The sequence below is a fragment of the Pelophylax lessonae genome (assembly GCF_965119305.1).
Source record: "Pelophylax lessonae genome assembly, chromosome: 1".
In the NCBI taxonomy this organism is placed as follows: Eukaryota; Metazoa; Chordata; class Amphibia; order Anura; family Ranidae; genus Pelophylax; species Pelophylax lessonae.
Genome location: NC_138768.1, coordinates 296432555 through 296450039, shown reverse-complemented (window position 1 = coordinate 296450039; position 17485 = coordinate 296432555). Strand labels below are relative to the sequence as shown.

The 17485-nt window shown below is 48.5% G+C and overlaps 1 protein-coding gene across 1 annotated transcript in view; it reads left to right on the top strand.

The window, feature by feature from the left end:
* Window positions 1–17485, top strand: part of SGSM1 (small G protein signaling modulator 1) — a 458328-nt gene that overhangs the window by 386478 nt on the left and 54365 nt on the right. Inside the window, exon 16 of the mRNA XM_082258183.1 lies at window positions 13020–13148. Within this exon, the coding sequence (XP_082114309.1) occupies window positions 13020–13148 (129 nt within the window). The remainder of the gene's footprint in view (window positions 1–13019; window positions 13149–17485) is intronic.

The window sequence follows — 17485 nt, the reverse complement described above, 5'->3', positions numbered from 1 at the left end:
CTCTCAGAACTTGCATGCAAATGCTGGGCTTGATGGTCTCCACCTTCGAGGCGGTTCCGTTTGCTCAGTTTCATACCAGGCATCTGCAAAAGGACATTCTTGCCAAATGGAACAAGAATCCTCAGTCTCTAGACAATCGGATCCTGTTGAGCCGGGGTGCGAGGGGATCCTTGATTTGATGGCTCCTTTCCCCTGCGCTTCGACAGGGGAAGTCCTTTCTCCCCCTGTACTGGACATTGGTTTTCATGGACGCCAGCCTGTCCGGGTGGGGAGGTGTCTTGGGCACAGATTCAGCTCAAGGGGCTTGGACTCGGGAAGAGTCCAGTCTGACAATCAATATCCTGGAGATTCGAGCGATCGGATTGTCTACAGGGGTGCCTGGTAAGGATTCAATCGGACAATGCCACGGCTGTGGCATATGTCAATCATCAAGGGGACACCAAAAGTGCCCTAGCAGCTAGAGAAGTAGCCGCCATTCTAAGGTGGGCAGAACGTTATGTTCCAGCCCTCTCTGCTGTGCACATTCCAGGGGTGGAAAATTGACAAGTGGACTACCTCAGTCGTCAGGCGTTGGACCCGGACGTGTTTTAACAACTGTGTCTCCGGTTGGGGACTCCCGACGTGGACCTGTTGGCCTCTCGTCTCAACCGGAAGGTTCTGAGGTTTGTTGCAAGATCTCGGGATCCTTTGGCCAATGCCACCGACGCTCTGGTGGCTCCTTGGGTTCAGTATCGTCTGATTTATACTTTTTCTCCACTACAGCTTCTGCGAAAACTTCTGCGCAGAATCGAGGCAGAAGGAATTCCAGTCATTCTGGTGGCTCCAGACTGGCCTCCCCGGTCTTGGTACGCAGGACTTGTAAGGCTGGTAGCCGATGTTCCTTGGAGACTCCCTCTCAGAGAAGTTCTTTTGTCTCAAGGGCCGATCTTCCATCCTGCTTTACGGTCTGTAACGACCTGGCTATTGAAAGCCAGGTACTGAAGGATACAAGGTTGTCGGATTTAGTGATTCATTTTCTGTTAAAAGCTAGAAAATCTACTTCTATTTATCATTTATCATCGAGTTTGGAGGGCGTACATTTCTTGGTGTGAGTCTCGGGGGGTTTCTCTCCGTTCCTTTTCGGTGTCCCGTCTGCTGGAGTTTCTAAGACAGGGTGTAGATCAGCGTTTGGCTCTGGGCACCATCAAGGGCCAGATTTCCTCCTTGGCAAATAATTTCCAACGCTGTTGGCTGCAAATTCCTTGGTTCACACTTTCGTCCAGGGAGTTCGTCACTTGGCTCCTCTGGTAAGGTCCCTGGTACTGTCGGTTCTTCAAAAGCCGCCTTTTGAAAATATTTTTGAACTTCATCTGTTTACCCTTTCACAGGGTAACACAGCGTAGAAGTAATAGCCACTCTTTCACAGAGTAGAAGTAATAGCCACCTTCCTGGTGGCTATTACTTGTGCACGCAGAGTGTCAGAGCTGGCTGCGTTGTCCTGTTGGTCACCTTACCTGGTGGTTCACAGGGACAAAGTGGTGTTGCGTCCCTGACAGTTGTTCCTTCCTAAGGTTGTCTCGGGTTTCAACTTAAATGAAGACATTGTGTTGCCTTCTTTGTGCCCTAAGCCGAAATATCCTAAAGAAATTGCTTTACATTCCCTGGATGTGATTTGGGCCATCAGGGTGTACCTGGTGGCCACTGAGTTGATTCGGAAATTAAATTCCTTGTTTGTCCTTACGGATGGATCTTGTAAGGGGCAGGCTGCATCTGCTGCGACCATTTCCAGATGGATCAGGCAGACGATGGTGCAGGCCTATTCCATTAAGGGTCAGAATCCTCCTTTTCCTGTTAAGGAGCATTCTACAAGGGCGCTTATTGCCTCCTGGGCCTTCCGTCATCAGGCGTCAGTGGTCCAGGTGTGCAAGGTGGCCACACAGTCGTCTGTGCATACATTCACAAAGTTTTACAAGGTGGATGTACTCGCATCTGCAGATCCTGTATTCGGCAAAGTTTTGCAGGCTGCTGTTGCAGAGGCTCCTGCCTCTTGAGGGTGTATTTTTTTCTGGTGGGGAGCTCCAGTTGTTCCTGGTTGAGCTCCTGGTTTACCTGGTTGGCTATGTTTAGCCCTTTTCGGAATTATGTGCATTGCTGTGTTTCCTCATGTTGACACTGCTTTGGGACGTCCCAAGGGTCAAAGAAGATATGTGTCCGTCAATGAACGAAAGAGAAAACTGGATTTCTCTTACGTCCTCCGACAGTCGCCGCCCCTTCATATTCGTCACAATAGGGTTATTGACCTTTGCTCCGTAGGAGTGGCTAGACAACAGAATATGTTAATATCAAAGCTTTTAGCATACCCCACCCCCAGGGGGTGGTCCCCTCAGTCAATACCCTCCTGCTTCCTGCATTCCTACCTCAGTTTCATTTGTCTAGCTCAGGAGTAGGTTAGACGTTTCCTGTGCTGGGGCTTTTTAGTCTCAGCTTCTTTTCTCTTTTTGATTTTATTTGGAGTTTTTTTCTCTTTCTTTACTTAGCTGTTTATTTTCAGCTCTAGTTAGGTCTTCTGATGAAGATGATCGTGCGGTGCTGGGTCTCGGGCTGGCCTCCCTGGTTATCCGGGGCTCAGGGCCAGTGGCTTCCCAGCCTGCCATCGAGCGTTCAGCTAGGTTTCCCTGGCAAATATGAACAACCCATCCCTGTCCGCTGCGAGGATGCTGCGGTGAGGTGGCTACCTCACTGGACACCATGCGGTTTTGCACCGCAATTCCACTGCGTCCTGGCTGCGACTCTCCCTGTCCTTGGTGCAGCGGTTTGATCGCTTGTGCAGGCTCCCCACGCCATCCGGATGGTAAGTGTATTTCTGTGTGGGGACCTGTCTGTCTTGGGTGTCAGTCTGGGACTGTGGGACCCTGCATGTCTGTGCATAATGTTGAGCTCCCTGTCAATATAGCTGCTCTCTGTGGCCTGCAAGGGGGGGGGGGGCTCTCGTGCTCTGCTCTGTGTAACAGGCTGTGTGACATGCTGTGTGCTGTGAAGGACATGATTGTGAGACATGTTGTGGGCATACTGTGCGGCGACCGCTGCTGCGGTCCGCCATTTTTTTGTGACAGTTTTGTGGTGGCCGATCCTGTGTGGTGAGAGCGCCGTTTTGGCGCCAAACACCGCCATTTTGGGGGCGATCGCGCAGGCCACATGTCAGTGTTTCTGCCTCTACAGCCTCGGCCGGCGGCCATGTTTGTGTAGCCTTACATAGGCTTTATGGGGGCGGTCAGTCTCGCATCACTTCCTTTTGCTCTGAGGACAGCGATCGATGAAGCAGCAGCCTGTGTGACCTCTCCAGGTTTTACCTTCCATTCCTGTATTCCTTGCCTTTGTATTCCTAGCCCGGTGGGTCAGTGTGTTTTTTGAGTGCGGTGGGCTGCGATCGCCGCGACCTTAAAGGGGCAGTACTTCTTTTTTTCCTAAGTTACTGGGGCATGGATTCTCAGGAAAGCAAGTTTCCTCCCTCCTTGGTAGGGGGCCAGGGGGCTGCTGCTGCTTCCCCCGAGGGGGCTGATCTGGCTACTATTGTGGCTAACCTTGCTGCTCAGGTGCAGATGCTGGTGGCTGATCGATCCACAAAAAGGCCCAGGGTGTCCTTTCCTCTGATTCAGAGGGCGATGGGGATGCTATGGCTGGAGTGCCCTTCTCAGGGTCTCGTTCTTCTCTAGACCTTGCGGGGTCTGAAGGGGAGGCTGAGGTGGAAGCGGTTGATAATTCTCCCCCTGGCTCGTCTGAAGAGCTTGCACTCATGGATGAGTTGGTTGCTTCTATCAAACAAACGCTGCATTTGGAGGATGAACCATGTCCTCCTGCTTTGATGTCCTCTTATGGGACGCAGAGAAAACGCAAAACGTCGCAGGTTTTTCCTTGCTCTACGGAATTTCAGCGCGCTGTTGAGGAGCAATGGCGCAACATAAAGAAGCCTTTTGCTGTGCCGAGTAGGTTCAAGCGGCGTTATCCTTTTACACCAGCTACTGATGAGCGTTGGTGTGTGCCACCTCAGGTGGATCACGCGGTGGCGATTTTGAATAAATCCACTGCGATTCCTGCTGAGGATACCCCGGTGTTCCGGGACCCTGCGGACCGGAGATTGGAGTCTCTGGCCCGTCACTCTTATACGGTTGCGGGCTCTATGCTGAAGCCTATTTTTGCTTCCATTATGGCAGCCCAGGCTATTGCCGATTGGACGCAGGTGCTCAGGCGCACTCTGGTGGCTGACTCTGCTTCGCCGTCGACATTGGCTATGGATGGATCAGATTCATCAGGGTGTCATGTATTTGTGTGATGCGGACCTAGATATGGTCCCTTTGGCTGCGCGTCTGCAGAGTGTGGCGGTGTTGAACCGTCGCCTGATCTGGCTGAAATGTTGGTCTGTTGACCAATCTTCTCGCAAGACTTTGGCTAATTTGCCTTACGCGGGTTCTCGCCTTTTTGGCGAATCCTTGGATAATCTGATTAAGGGTGTTTCTGGGGGTAAGAGTACTCTTTTGCCCCAGACTCACAAGTCTAAGTTTGTTCGCGGTAAGAAGAATGCTTCGTTTAGACCCTCTCAGGGGTCCTTTCGTGCCTTTCGGTCGCACTATAAGGGTAAGCCCTTCAAGGGACAAGGCTCCCAGAAAAAGCCGTGGGCAGGTAAGCAGAAGTCCGGCCAGTCCGGGCCCGCTGCCCATAACAATGCGGCCTGAAGGGGCGCCCTCACCCAGTTCTGGGGTGGGGGGACGTTTGCTCGGTTTTCTTCAACCCTGGCTGGCCTGCGTTCGGGACAGGTGGGTTCAGGAAATCGTTCGATCTGGATACAAGATCAAGTTTCTCTCTCGGCCGGCGGGCAGATTTTTTCCCTCAAATCTTCAGCTGTCTCTGGAGCGCTTGCGGGATCTGCACCTGGCGGTGCGGGACCTGCGGGCTCAGGGAGTGGTGATTCAGGTGCCTCATCCCTGCGCTCGGTGGTGGCTGCCCTGGTTCCGGGGGCATTCATGGCCTCCATCGACTTGAAGGATGCGTACCTTCACATCCCCATTTTCGAGGGTCACCAGCAGTACCTTCGATTCGCCATTGCGGAGGATCACTACCAATTCGTGGCGTTGCCCTTTGGTCTCGCCTCGGCTCCGCGGGTTTTCACCAAGGTGCTTGCGCCGGTTCTGGCTTGGTTGAGAGCCCAGGGCATCTCGATCCTGGGGTATCTGGACAACATTCTGGTTCGGTCTGCGACCAGTCAGGGCCTGGTGAACAACCTGTCCGTCACGATGCAGACTCTGCAAGAGTTCGGTTGGACGATAAATTTTCCAAAGTCGGCGCTGTGTCCGTCGGTTCGTCTTCCTTACCTGGGAATGATCCTGCACTCTGTTCAGGCGAAGGTCTTCCTGCCGGAAGACAAGCTCCGGAAGCTTCAAGAAGAAGTCGGGTCCCTCAGGGACGTTCAGTGCTCGTCCCCCCGGACGTGCATGAGGTGTCTGGGACTGATGGTCTCGGCTTTCGAGGCGATACCCTTTGTCCAGTTTCACACGCGGGGTCTCCAAAGGGAGATTCTGGCCAGGTGGGACGGACAACTGCAATCTCTGGATCTCCAGATTTCGTTGAGTCATCTCACCAGAAGGGACCTTCTGTGGTGGCTCCAGTCCCCGGCGGTGTCGGGGGGGGGCAAGTCCTTTCGTCTTTTGTCGTGGGCGGTGATCACCACGGATGCCAGCTTGTCGGGCTGGGGTGGTGTTCTGGGCGTTCTGTCTGCCCAGGGAACTTGGTCGGAGGAGGAGTCCTCCCTTCCGATCAACATTCTGGAATTGCGAGCAATAAATCTCTGCCTTCGGCGTTGGTCGGACAGGCTGCAGGGCCGTCCGGTTCGGGTGCAGACGGACAATGCCACAGCGGTGGCCTACATCAACCACCAAGGGGGCACCAGGAGTGCCCGAGCGGCTCGGGAAGTGGCCGACATTCTGTCTAGGGCCGAGACGCACGTCCCGGCGATATCTGCTGTTCACATTCCGGGGGTGGAAAACTGGCAGGCGGATTATCTGAGCCGCCAGACCCTGGACCAGGGAGAATGGTCCCTTCACCCGGATGTCTTTCTGATGTTGTGCGAGAAGTGGGGGTCCCCAGATGTGGACCTGTTCGCGTCTCGTCTGAACAACAAGGTGGAAAGGTTCGTGGCAAGAACGCGCGATCCTCGGGCAGTCGCCTCAGACGCGACGGTGGCGCCCTGGCATCAGTATCGTCTGATGTATGCCTTTCCACCGATTCAGCTGCTGTCCAGGTTCCTTCGAAGGTTGGCCTCGGAACCGAAAACGGTGATTCTGGTGGCACCAGACTGGCCTCGCCGGTCTTGGTACGCAGACCTCGTGAATCTGGCGGTCGACGCTCCATGGCGTCTGCCTCTTCGAGACGATCTCCTGTCTCAAGGGCCGATATTTCATCCTGCTTTACAGTTGCTGGCTTTGACGGCCTGGCTGTTGAAACCCAGATCCTGAAGGATAGGGGTCTCTCCCCTGAGGTCATTCACACTTTGATTAAGGCTAGAAAGTCCTCTTCGGGGAAGGTTTACTACCGTACTTGGAAGGCCTATTTTGCCTGGTGTGAGTCCAGGGGGTATTCCCCTCGTTCATACTCGGTATCAAGGGTGTTGGCTTTTCTTCCAACGGGCGTGGACCAGCGTTTGGCGTTGGCCACGATTAAGGGTCAGATTTCTGCTCTGGCCGTTCTCTTTCAGCGCCCTGTGTCATCTAATTCTTTAGTTGGCACCTTTGTTCAAGGGGTGCGGCATCTGGTCCCTCCTAGGAGGGAGCCTTTGCCTCCATGGGACTTGAATCTTGTTCTGTCCGTGTTGCAACATGCTCCCTTTGAAAAAATCAGGGAGATCTCGTTGTCTATGTTGTCCAAGAAGGTCGCCTTTTTGGTGGCAATCACCTCGGCTCGCAGGGTGTCGGAGCTGGCTGCCTTGTCCTGCAGATCTCCGTATTTAGTGGTTCACTTGGATAAGGTGGTCTTGCGTCCTAACCCGTCTTTCCTTCCGAAAAGGATTTCGGAATTTCACCTCAATGAGGACATTGTCTTGCCTTCGCTTTGCGCAAAGCCTAAACATCCAAAGGAAGTGGCTTTGCATTCCTTGGATGTTCGGGCGATCAGGGTTTACCTGTCATCGACTGAATCCTTTCGCAAGACGGATTCTCTCTTTGTCCTTCCAGAGGGGCCTCGGAAGGGCATGGCGGCGTCGGCCTCTACCATCGCCAAATGGATCAGGCAGGTCATTGAACAGGCCTATGCTTTGAGGGGGAAAGTTCCTCCCATGCCTGTGAAGGCGCACTCTACAAGATCTCTGAGTACGTCTTGGGCCCGTCATCATCGGGCTTCTGTGGCCCAGGTGTGTAAGGCGGCGACTTGGTCGTCCGTTCACACCTTCTCAAAATTCTACAAGGTGGATGTTCAGGCATCGGCAGATGCTTCCTTTGGCCGTAAAGTTCTTAGTGCGGCAGTGCCTTAGGGCCCTTTGTTTGGGTCCTTGGCTGTTGGGGTATTTTTACCCCTAGGTTACTTGTTCTTTCCTGGGTTGTTGCTCCTGTTGAGCAAGTTTTTTTCATGTTGCCCAGTTGGTTTCCTTCCTTTGGTAAGGTTCTTTTCTCTGATGTGGGTATTGCGTTGCCTTAGGCGCGGCTGCTTTTTTTCCCACCCCTCATGTCTACACTGCTTTGGGACGTCCCTATTGTGACGAATATGAAGGGGCGGCGACTGTCGGAGGACGTAAGAGAAAACTGAATTTTTGTAAAATCTTACCTGTAAAATTCCTTTCTCTGAGTCCTCCAACAGTCGCCGCCCCCGCCCCTCTTTTGGGGTTTTGTTTATGTACTCTACTGCTATGCTACTGAAACTGAGGTAGGAATGCAGGAAGCAGGAGGGTATTGACTGAGGGGACCACCCCCTGGGGGTGGGGTATGCTAAAAGCTTTGATATTTACATATTCTGTTGTCTAGCCACTCCTACGGAGCAAAGGTCAATAACCCTATTGTGATGAATATGAAGGGGCGGCGACTGTCGGAGGACTCAGAGAAAGGAATTTTACAGGTAAGATTTTACAAAAATTCCGTTTTTTGTCTTACTGTAAAATCCTTTTCTCCGATGTTTGACGGACACAGCACCCACACCTCTGTTGAGTTGGGTTATGTATTCTTCTGACACTGCTTGTTACAAATTTAAGTTCTATAGCAGGTAGTGGGAAGTTTACCTCCTAGGACTGCCCTAGGGACTTAGTCAAATTTGTATCCGCCTAGTCCTACTCCTATGGAGAGCAGCATAACCCAAGGGGCAAAGAAATTATAGAGCTGTGTCCGTCAATGAACATCAGAGAAAAGGATTTTATGGTAAGACAAAAATCCAATTTTTTCATCCCTCAGGGTCTCAAGACAAGGAACAAACATCAAGGCCTCCACCGGAGGTTTCAAGAGGACCTGGTCTGGCAAGCCATGAGCGGGCTCTTCCAGACCTGCGGACAAGGCTGCCTCTGCATGAAGGGGCGCCCTCACCTGTATCTGCGCTGATTTCTAGATCCATGGACCTCCCTGGTATAGGACATGTGGGTCCACAAAGTTATCCAGTCAGGCTACAAGATAGAGTTTGGTGTTATCTTCCAGGGAAGGTTCTTCCCTTCCAACCTGCACCTGTCCCCAGATCACTTACGGGTCTCTTTGGGGTAGTGCAAGACTTGTTCCTTCAGGGGGTGATTGTTCCGGTTTCGATTTTGGAACATTTTCAGGGGTTTTTACTCAAACCTCTTTACAGTTCACAGGAAGGAAGGCAAGGTACGTCCAATTCTGGACCTCGAGGCGCTAAACTGCTTGTGCGAGTACAGAATTTTCACGTGAAGTCCATTCACATGGTAGTGGCGTCCCTATGTCAGGGGGATTTCTGTTACGCTGAGCGCTCCGGGCCCCCTGCTGGCCTCGGAGCGCTCACAGCGTATGCCCCCAGGCAGCACTCCAGCGTCTCGGCGTGTGCGTCCCCACTCTCTAGGGCGCGCGCGCGCCGGGACTCTTAGATTCAAAGGGCCAGTGCACCAGTGATTGGTGCCTGGCCCAAAGTGGTTATTAAGGGTTAAGGTTTGTGAGAGGAAGTGCTGACTTAATTAGGCTTCACCTGTGCACTGCCCATAAATACCTTCTCCTCCCACAGCTTCCTGCCGGATCTTTGTGCCTTGTGCCTCTGAGAAAGCGTTCCCTACTGTGTTAGTTTGCCTTGCCTGTTGCCGAACCCGTTGCTACCGACTACTCGCCTTTGAACCTTTGCCGCCTGCCCTGACCTCTGCTACGTCCGACTACTCTCTTGCCTACTCCCTGTGTACCATGCCATATCAGCTGCCAGAGAGGTCGAGTTGTTACTAGGGGACACGACCTGGTAGTTACCGCCGCAGCAAATCCATCCCGCTTTGCGGCGGGCTCTGGTGAAGACCAGTAACTGCTTAGAACCGGTCCTCTAGTACAACCCGCGCCATCGCCTCTCTGGTCCAGAGGATCCACTACCAGTCCTGCCGGTTTGTGACAATTTCTTCTCAGTTCTATCGACATCAAGGATGCCTACCTGTACATTCTGATATGTGCTGGTCACCAACGCTTCTTCTGTTTTGCTGTGGGGGAGGAGCATTATCAGTTTGTGGTGTAGACCTTTGGTCTTGCCTCCATTCCTCGGGTCCTCACAAAAGTGTTGGCCCGGTGCTTGCATTGTTTTTAGTCAGCGGGGGATCGCGGTACTGGGGTACCTGGACAATCTTCTTCTGCGAGCAGAGTCTCCAACTGCTCTGATGGACAACTGGAGATTGCTCTTTAAACTCTGAGGAAGTTCGGTTGGATTCTGAACCTTCAGGAGTCTGCTTTGGTTCTCTCCACCAAAACTGGACTATCTGGGTCTGACCCTGGACTTGGCCTCAGCCAGCGAGTTTCTTCCTCTGGAAAAACTCCGGACATTGCAGGAGGCACATCAGCTTCTGTTGTTCAGCAGACGGTTATCCCTCTGGGCTTGCATGCATGCTGGGCCTGATGGTGTCCACCCTTGAGGCGGTCTGTTTGCATAGTTCCACACAAGATCTCTGCTAAATAGATTTTGGGGAAATGGGACAAGGATCCATGGTCTCAAGAGGTGGCTTCGTTCCCTGGATCTTCCATCCTGCTTTACAGTCGCTGGCTTTGACGACTTGGCTATTGAACGCCAGGTGCTGGAGGATGGAGGTTTGTCTGAGTCCGTGATTCCTATGCTGTTGAAAGCTAGGAAACTACTTCTAGGAAGATCTACCATTGTACGTGAAGGACGTACATTGCATGGTGTGAGTCTCTTGGGCTTCATCCTTGCTCCTTCTCGGTGGGTCAGATCTTAACCATCCTTCAATGAGGGGTTGAACAGGGATTGTCCTTGAGTTCCATCAAGGACCTGGTATCGGCTTTGGCTGTCTTTTTCCAACAACCTTTGGCCTCACATTCCCTGGTGCGTACCTTTCTTTAGGGTGTCTGACTTTTTGTTTCCTTCAGTGCGGGCTCCGTTGCCACCCTGGGATCTTAATGTGGTGCTTTCAGCTCTACAGAAGCCTCCCTTTCAAAATATTGGGGAGGTTTCCCTGCTTGCGCTGCCCCAGAAGGTGGTCGGAACAGGCGGTGTTATGTTGTCCTTCACCTTATTGGGGATTTACAAGGATAAGGTGGTGCTTCGCCCCTGTCCGTCATTCCTTCCTAAGGTGGTCTCTGACTGACATTGTGTTGCTTTCCCTGTGTCCCAGGCACAACATCCAAAGGAAATTGCCTTGCATGCCTTGAATGTGGTCTGGGCAATTAGGGTGTACCTGGCAGCTACAGAGTCTCTTAGGAAGTCAGACTCTCTATTTGTGCTCACGGATGGACCTCAGAAAGGGGATTGTCTGCTTTCTCTGCGACCATTTCCAGTTGGATCAGACAGACGGTGGTTCAGGCCTATTGCATCAGGGGTCAGGTTCCTCCTTTCCCTGTTAAGGAGCACTCTACTAGGGAGATTAGTGTCTCCGGGGCTTTCGCCATCAAGCGTCAGTGACACAGGTTTGCAAGGCAGCCACCTGGTTGTCGGTGCACACTTTTACAAAATTTTTATAAAGTGGATGTGTTGGCATCTGCGGATGCTTGGTGACTTGGTACTCTTTGAGGGTGTTTTTTTTTTTTTTTTTTTTTTTGTGTTCAGATGAGCTCCAGTTGTTTATGGTTGAGCTCCATGTTACCTGGTTGGCTATGGTTAGCCTTGGAAATGTATTTTCTGCTTTTTTCCCACCCCTCATGTTTAACAATGCTTTGGGACGTCCCAATGGTTAAGAAGAATCAGGAGCTGTGTCCGTCAATGAACGAAAGAGAAAATGGGATTTTTGACTTACCATAAAATCCATTTCTCTGATCTTCATTGACGGACACAGCACCCACCCCTCCGTGGAGTATGCTTTCTTCTGACACTGCTTGTAACAAAACTAAGTGCCTATAGCTGAGAGTGGGTGTATACCTCCTGGGTCTGCCCATAGGTGTAGTCAAGCCTTTTCCTGCCTAGTGTCCTACTCCTGTAGGGGGCAGTAAAACCCAATGGTTAAGAAGAATCAGGAGCTGTGTCCGTCAATGAACATCAGAGAAATGGATTTTACAGTAAGTCAAAAATCCGATTTTTTGGGAATAAATACACTTTTTTGAATCTTAATGCAAAAAAAAACCACAATTCATATCCTAATTTTTGTTAACATATAAAATATGATGTTACGCATATGTTATGTTTATAAGTAAATAGATATCAAGCACGTCATACTTTAAAATTGCGCACACCCGTGTAATGGTGGCAAACAACGTAAATGTTAGCATCTATAGGTGACACCTTCTATTGCTGTCACAAGGAATGTAAACATCCTTGTGACAGCAATAAGCATGTGACAAGTACTCTGGTACTATGAAAAAAAAACTGGGGTCTAAAAGACTCCAACCCCCTCCTCTGCCCTTAAAAGCATTTGATCACACCAAGATCGGTGTGATCAAGTGCTTTTCATTTTTAATAATGGTGCCGTTTACAGCTGGGTAAGTGCTGGCTGGTCAATTGGGTGTCTGGGTGGGACGGAACAGCCTGATGAAGGTGGCAGGAGTAAGGGGGGGGCGTCCCCTCCCGCTGCTTGTAAAAGCAATCCAGCAGCTAGTTGGCCACTAAAATTGATTTTACGAGAGAGCCAACCATTGGCTCTAAAATAAGGTACTGGGATGATGCCGGCAGCTGTAGGCTTAAGGATAGTGACAAATGGGTACATCGCTGATCGGCAAGTGGTTAAAATGTTTTTTTTTTTTTAATTTAGTATCAGTGGCGGTAGGATTTAGGTAGGATAGAAGAGCAATATTGATTCTGGACCTTACTACGGGTGCAAACAACAAATAACATACACAGATGTGGTATCACTCGATCGTTTATTTTTTTGTTTGGTGGTAGAGTATAATAACTGCAAGAAATATGCAGATGTTTTATTTTAATACGTTTTTTTTTTTTTTACTACTTTGGGCCGTTTTTTTTTTTTTTATTTATTATTATTTTTTTCCTATAAAAATAAAGTCAGGAAGTCTCTATTACCATTTTTCCAAAGCCAAAAAAAACAAACAAAAAAAAATTATAATTCACCTAGATACAGTTGCAGTGACACTTACCAAAGTTGCAAAACTGTCCAGGATTTGTTTTGCCTGACTGCATTGAAGGTATTATTATGCTATTTGCTTGCTGTTATAATTACTTTAAACTTTCTGAGTCAATAACCCAGAAGAAGTAAGCAGATCAGCAAAGTCAGGCACTCTTATCTACTTAATTGTTCATGGAGAGTGACTCAAAGTAATGAAGCCAGAGGGTCATCTTGACAGCCAGGCAACCGGAATTTTCAGGAGTGTTCAGTTAAGACAATTTGCTTTCATAAATGTTAGTAAATATTAAATGTATATTATAATAGTTGCCCACATTCTAAACTGTTTTACTAATGTTTCTTTCTGGTTGATCAGAATTATGAAGAACAAGAATTATTACGACTCATTTATTATGGAGGCATTCAGCATGAGATCAGAAAGGAAGTCTGGCCTTTTCTTCTTGGGCATTATCGGTTTGGTATGACAGAAGCAGAGAGAAAAGAGGTTTGTGTTCTGTATAAGCCTTTTCTGAAATGTTCATATAGGAAAAAAAGTAAATGATACTCAGAATAAAGAAGACATGTGACCATACAGTTCTTCTAGATGTGTTCCTAATCATCAGCTTTTTACTTTTTAAAGAGCTGGGATCTGGCATAAATATTTGTGTACGAACTTCTTACTAAAATAACATACAGTAAAGGGGTTGCATGGTATAGGCCAGTGACGGCGAACCTTGGTACCCCAAATGCTTTGGAATTTCATTTCCCATGATGCTCATGCACTCTGCGGTGTAGCTGAGCATCATGGGAAATGTAGTTCCAAAACCTCTGGGGTGCCAAGGTTCGCCATCACTAGAATAGGCTATAGAAAATAAAAAGAAAATAATGACATTAGCACTCTTTTATATATAGAAGATTGGATTCAGTCAATTTGGGAGTAGTACAAACGTGCGCTGATCATCTTATTTCTCTAACAATAAAACATTAAAGTATAGCATAAAATACAGTAAAACAGAACAATAATACGACAACTATTTTTGACCTTTTTATGTTTTTACATTTTTCATGTATTTTTTTTGTACACTTTTATTTTAACTATAAAGGTTCCAGGTTAAGATCTCTCAAAACTTGATAGCCATCTAACATCTTTCGAGTCTCTGTGTGCCCTAGACTGTGCCATGCTGTACCCTATACTAATACTCCACTAGTGTGTTGTGGTAGCGACAGAAACAGTCACCAATGCAGAGACCAGGAGGGACAAAAATAACGGGTGTCACGCCTATATCCGCGCTTGCAACAGACATGACATCTTTTTTGGGGTGATCTTTGGGTAGGGGTACTAGGGAGGACATCCGGAAAATGCCTCTCATTCAGCCAGCTCACTGCATCTTGATTGGGAAATTGGGCCACAGCACCTTCTGGATACAGAAGGGCTGTGATGATCTCTTCGTCGAATTTTAGGAAGGATCCATTTCTACCAAATGCTTTGAATAGTACATAAGAATTGAAAAGAGCCAATTGGAAAAGGTATACAGACACTTTCTTGTACCAGCGTCATCTGCTCGTTGATCTGATCATCTGGTCGTTGAAGTCCGCCCCTCCCATTTTACAGGTTTAGTCGTGGAAACAGAGGGGCTTCTCTACAACATCACTTGCTGTTGTAATTCGGACTGTCGTATCTGAGTGAATGGAAGATAGAACAAAAACGTTCCATTTGTCCTTCTACCTCTCTGCAAGCAATTCATTGCACCTCAAGCAGGCTCCCTCCCCCTGACTAAGTGGGGCTTTTAAAAGCCGTTGGGGGAAGCCCCGGCAATTAGATTTCACTGTGCCACATGTGCCAATTCCTAATCGAAAGAGGTGTCTAAAAAGTGGCACGCTTGTATAGAAGTTGCCCACGTATAAATGGTACTACTTTCCGAATAAGGGTGACACCAAGTTCAAAACAATCTTGCTGCTGCTTCCTATGTAGTCTGGGCAGTTGGGGGCTCCACGCTCTTTTCCCTCGTAAACATGGAAACTACATGTATAGCCTGTTGCCCTGTCACAGAGCTTATACATCTTGACCCCATATCTGGCAGGCTTGCTCGGGAGAAACAGTTTAAAAGCAAGGCAGCCAGAAAACTTAATTAGGGACTTGTCAACACAGACATCTTATTGGGGGATAAACAAGGCTGCAAATTTTTGGTTGAAGTGGTTTAAGAGGGGCCAAATTTTGTGGAGCCAGTCATATTCAGGGTCACCCCGAAGACGACAGAGTTCATTGTCTTTGAAGTGCATGAACCACAATATTTGCTCATATCTAGCCCTGCCCATGGCAGCAGAGAACATGGGCATATGATTAATTGGGTCAGTGGACCAATATGACTGCATCTCCCTCTTTTTTAATAATGCCCATTTTTAGGGATAGGCCCAGAAAGGTTTTAAATTCAGGAACCATTATAGGTTTCCAGCCCAGTTGTCTGACAAGGGTCAAATTTGGGTTTGTGGCGATAAATTGATTAGCATACAAATTGCTTTGGTCCACAATAGATCCTTACAGATCTTCTGTGAAAAACAGCCAAAAAATGAAGGGGAGTAAAAAATTGACTGTTTCAACCTGAATTCCAGCGTTGGCCAGTGAATGGGGGAAGTACGGGCACTGCAGAATCTGTGGGCTGCCAATCAGGGTTTGCAAGCGCTTCAGGAAAGGCACTATGGGCTTTAGAGGTCTGCGTTCAAATTCTTGGTGGCTGCGGGACACTACTTTTGCTAGCCACCGCACCAGCTTTATCTGCACTTATGGGACTCGCCACATCGCCAAGTGATACTGCAGTGCTGGTTTGACGAAGACCAGGGTGTACTAGGCCGCTGGTGCTCGCCAGTTCACCAGAAAGTTGAGTGACACTAGTACCGACACTCTGCTGCATTACAAAAATCATGCGGTTGTTGCACCTCAGCAACAGAAGAATAGGGTCAGGTATGCCTAACCTTAGCAGGGACCCCTACTCCATCTTTAGAGCTATCTGTCAGGGTGCCACTGCTCTCTGCAGGTCATTTTGGCCACTAAATTTACAGGTACCCAGTGTGACTCAAAGGTAAAAAAGCACATGGTTGTTGAGGACTGTTTGAACCGCTACAAAAAAAAATTACTGCTAGTGCTAGCAGAGATCAGGCCTGACTCTGCTAACGCTGTGGTTTTGTGTGTTGTGTATTGGAAGTGATAGTGATCTATTGATACTGCACTTCTTGGGTGCTGGGCAGAGGGGCAAAACGCAGCTGCTGGCAGGTGTCAGGGCTGATCCTGCTAACGCTGCGTTTTTGGGAACACTAAACTATTGAGGATGCAAGTATAGTTCTGATCAGATCAAAGATATTGATCCGTTCAGACACTATACTAGTAATGGAGGTATATAGTGTGTGTGTGTTAGTGCTACTTTTAATCAAAGAGTTCAAATCTGACGCGTCTTGGATTGACCCTAAATGACGCTGATGCTGACGATAACTGGTGTCACCGTGACACCAATACAGTGATCAGAAAAAAAGATTTGTATACTTTACTGACAGGGACAGGGAGTGAAAAGGTAAACTGGGGGGCGATCAGGGGGTTAAAACTTTATTAGAAAATATGTGGTGGGACCCTGATGCTATACTCAGACTGACACTGAAGCTAACTAGCTAATTAGCGTCACCTGTGACACTAATACAATGATCAGTAAATTATCTTTATACTGTATATATAGTGACACTGTAGCAGGGAGTGAAAGGTTTAACTGGGGGGGGATCAGGCGGTGAAATATGTGCCTACGTGTACTGGTGTCAGTGTAGCGCTTGTGTTCTCACTGTTGATGCTCTATCTTCTCAGCCAAAAAGGGCTCCAGGAGAGGAGAGTGCATCATTTGTTCAATGTAAACACAGGCACAGGAGGTTCTGCCATTGGTCAGAACCGATCACCAGGTCCAGGCCATAAATCATTGGCCTGGACCAGATGACTCTGAACCGAATCAGATCACTGCGGGGACAGCGGGCACGCGCCCCCCCCTACCTGCGGGCACCATCACGTACCTGTACGTGATTTTGCGCAGCCGGGCCGCCTTGCCGCAGGATATATGTAGTGGGAGGTCCAGAACTGGTTAACGGGAAACTAAGCCATTGCTGCTCTAAATTCAAAAGATGGCAGAACAGCCCAGCTTCTCTTTAGACTTGTGTAGCTCTGATATAGGATAAAGTTTAAGCAGAACTAAACTCACTAATTTAACGGTTTCCCAAAAACAGTTAAAGCATGCTGTGAATAATTGTCAGATGCTTGTGCTCTCAGCTGAACTATCAAACCATTGAATGGCTGTTGTCATAACTGATGCGATGTGCAACACTTTGGCAACTGCCGATGAATCGGAGGCCAAGGTGGCTGTTAAGAATAGGAGGGTTTGTTGCACTTTGAGTTTCAAGAGCTATAACCATTTGTTTAAAAATTTTGGAAAATATGGGACATAATAAAATCATTCAAAGTATTGTTGAATATATGTAAGTACATTATATTGCACCTTCCAAAATACCGTACATGCCTAAATAAAGTACTTACATTCAAAAGTGTTTAAAGGGAAAATATCACATTATTTTACGTTATTATACTGTTAATCTTAGTCACACTGAAAATTAAACTACTCAATAAGTTGTGCCTGCAAAAAAAGAGTATAACCACTGATTAACTACTGAGCACTGTGATCAACAGATTGGCAATCAGCAGCTAAGGCAGCAGGAGAGGTAACTATTAAACTTCCCTTTCTTTGTCGTACAGTACAGGACTAAGGATATTTAAGTATGGGTTATATGCAGCTACCGTACCTTCTGGTGATTGGACAC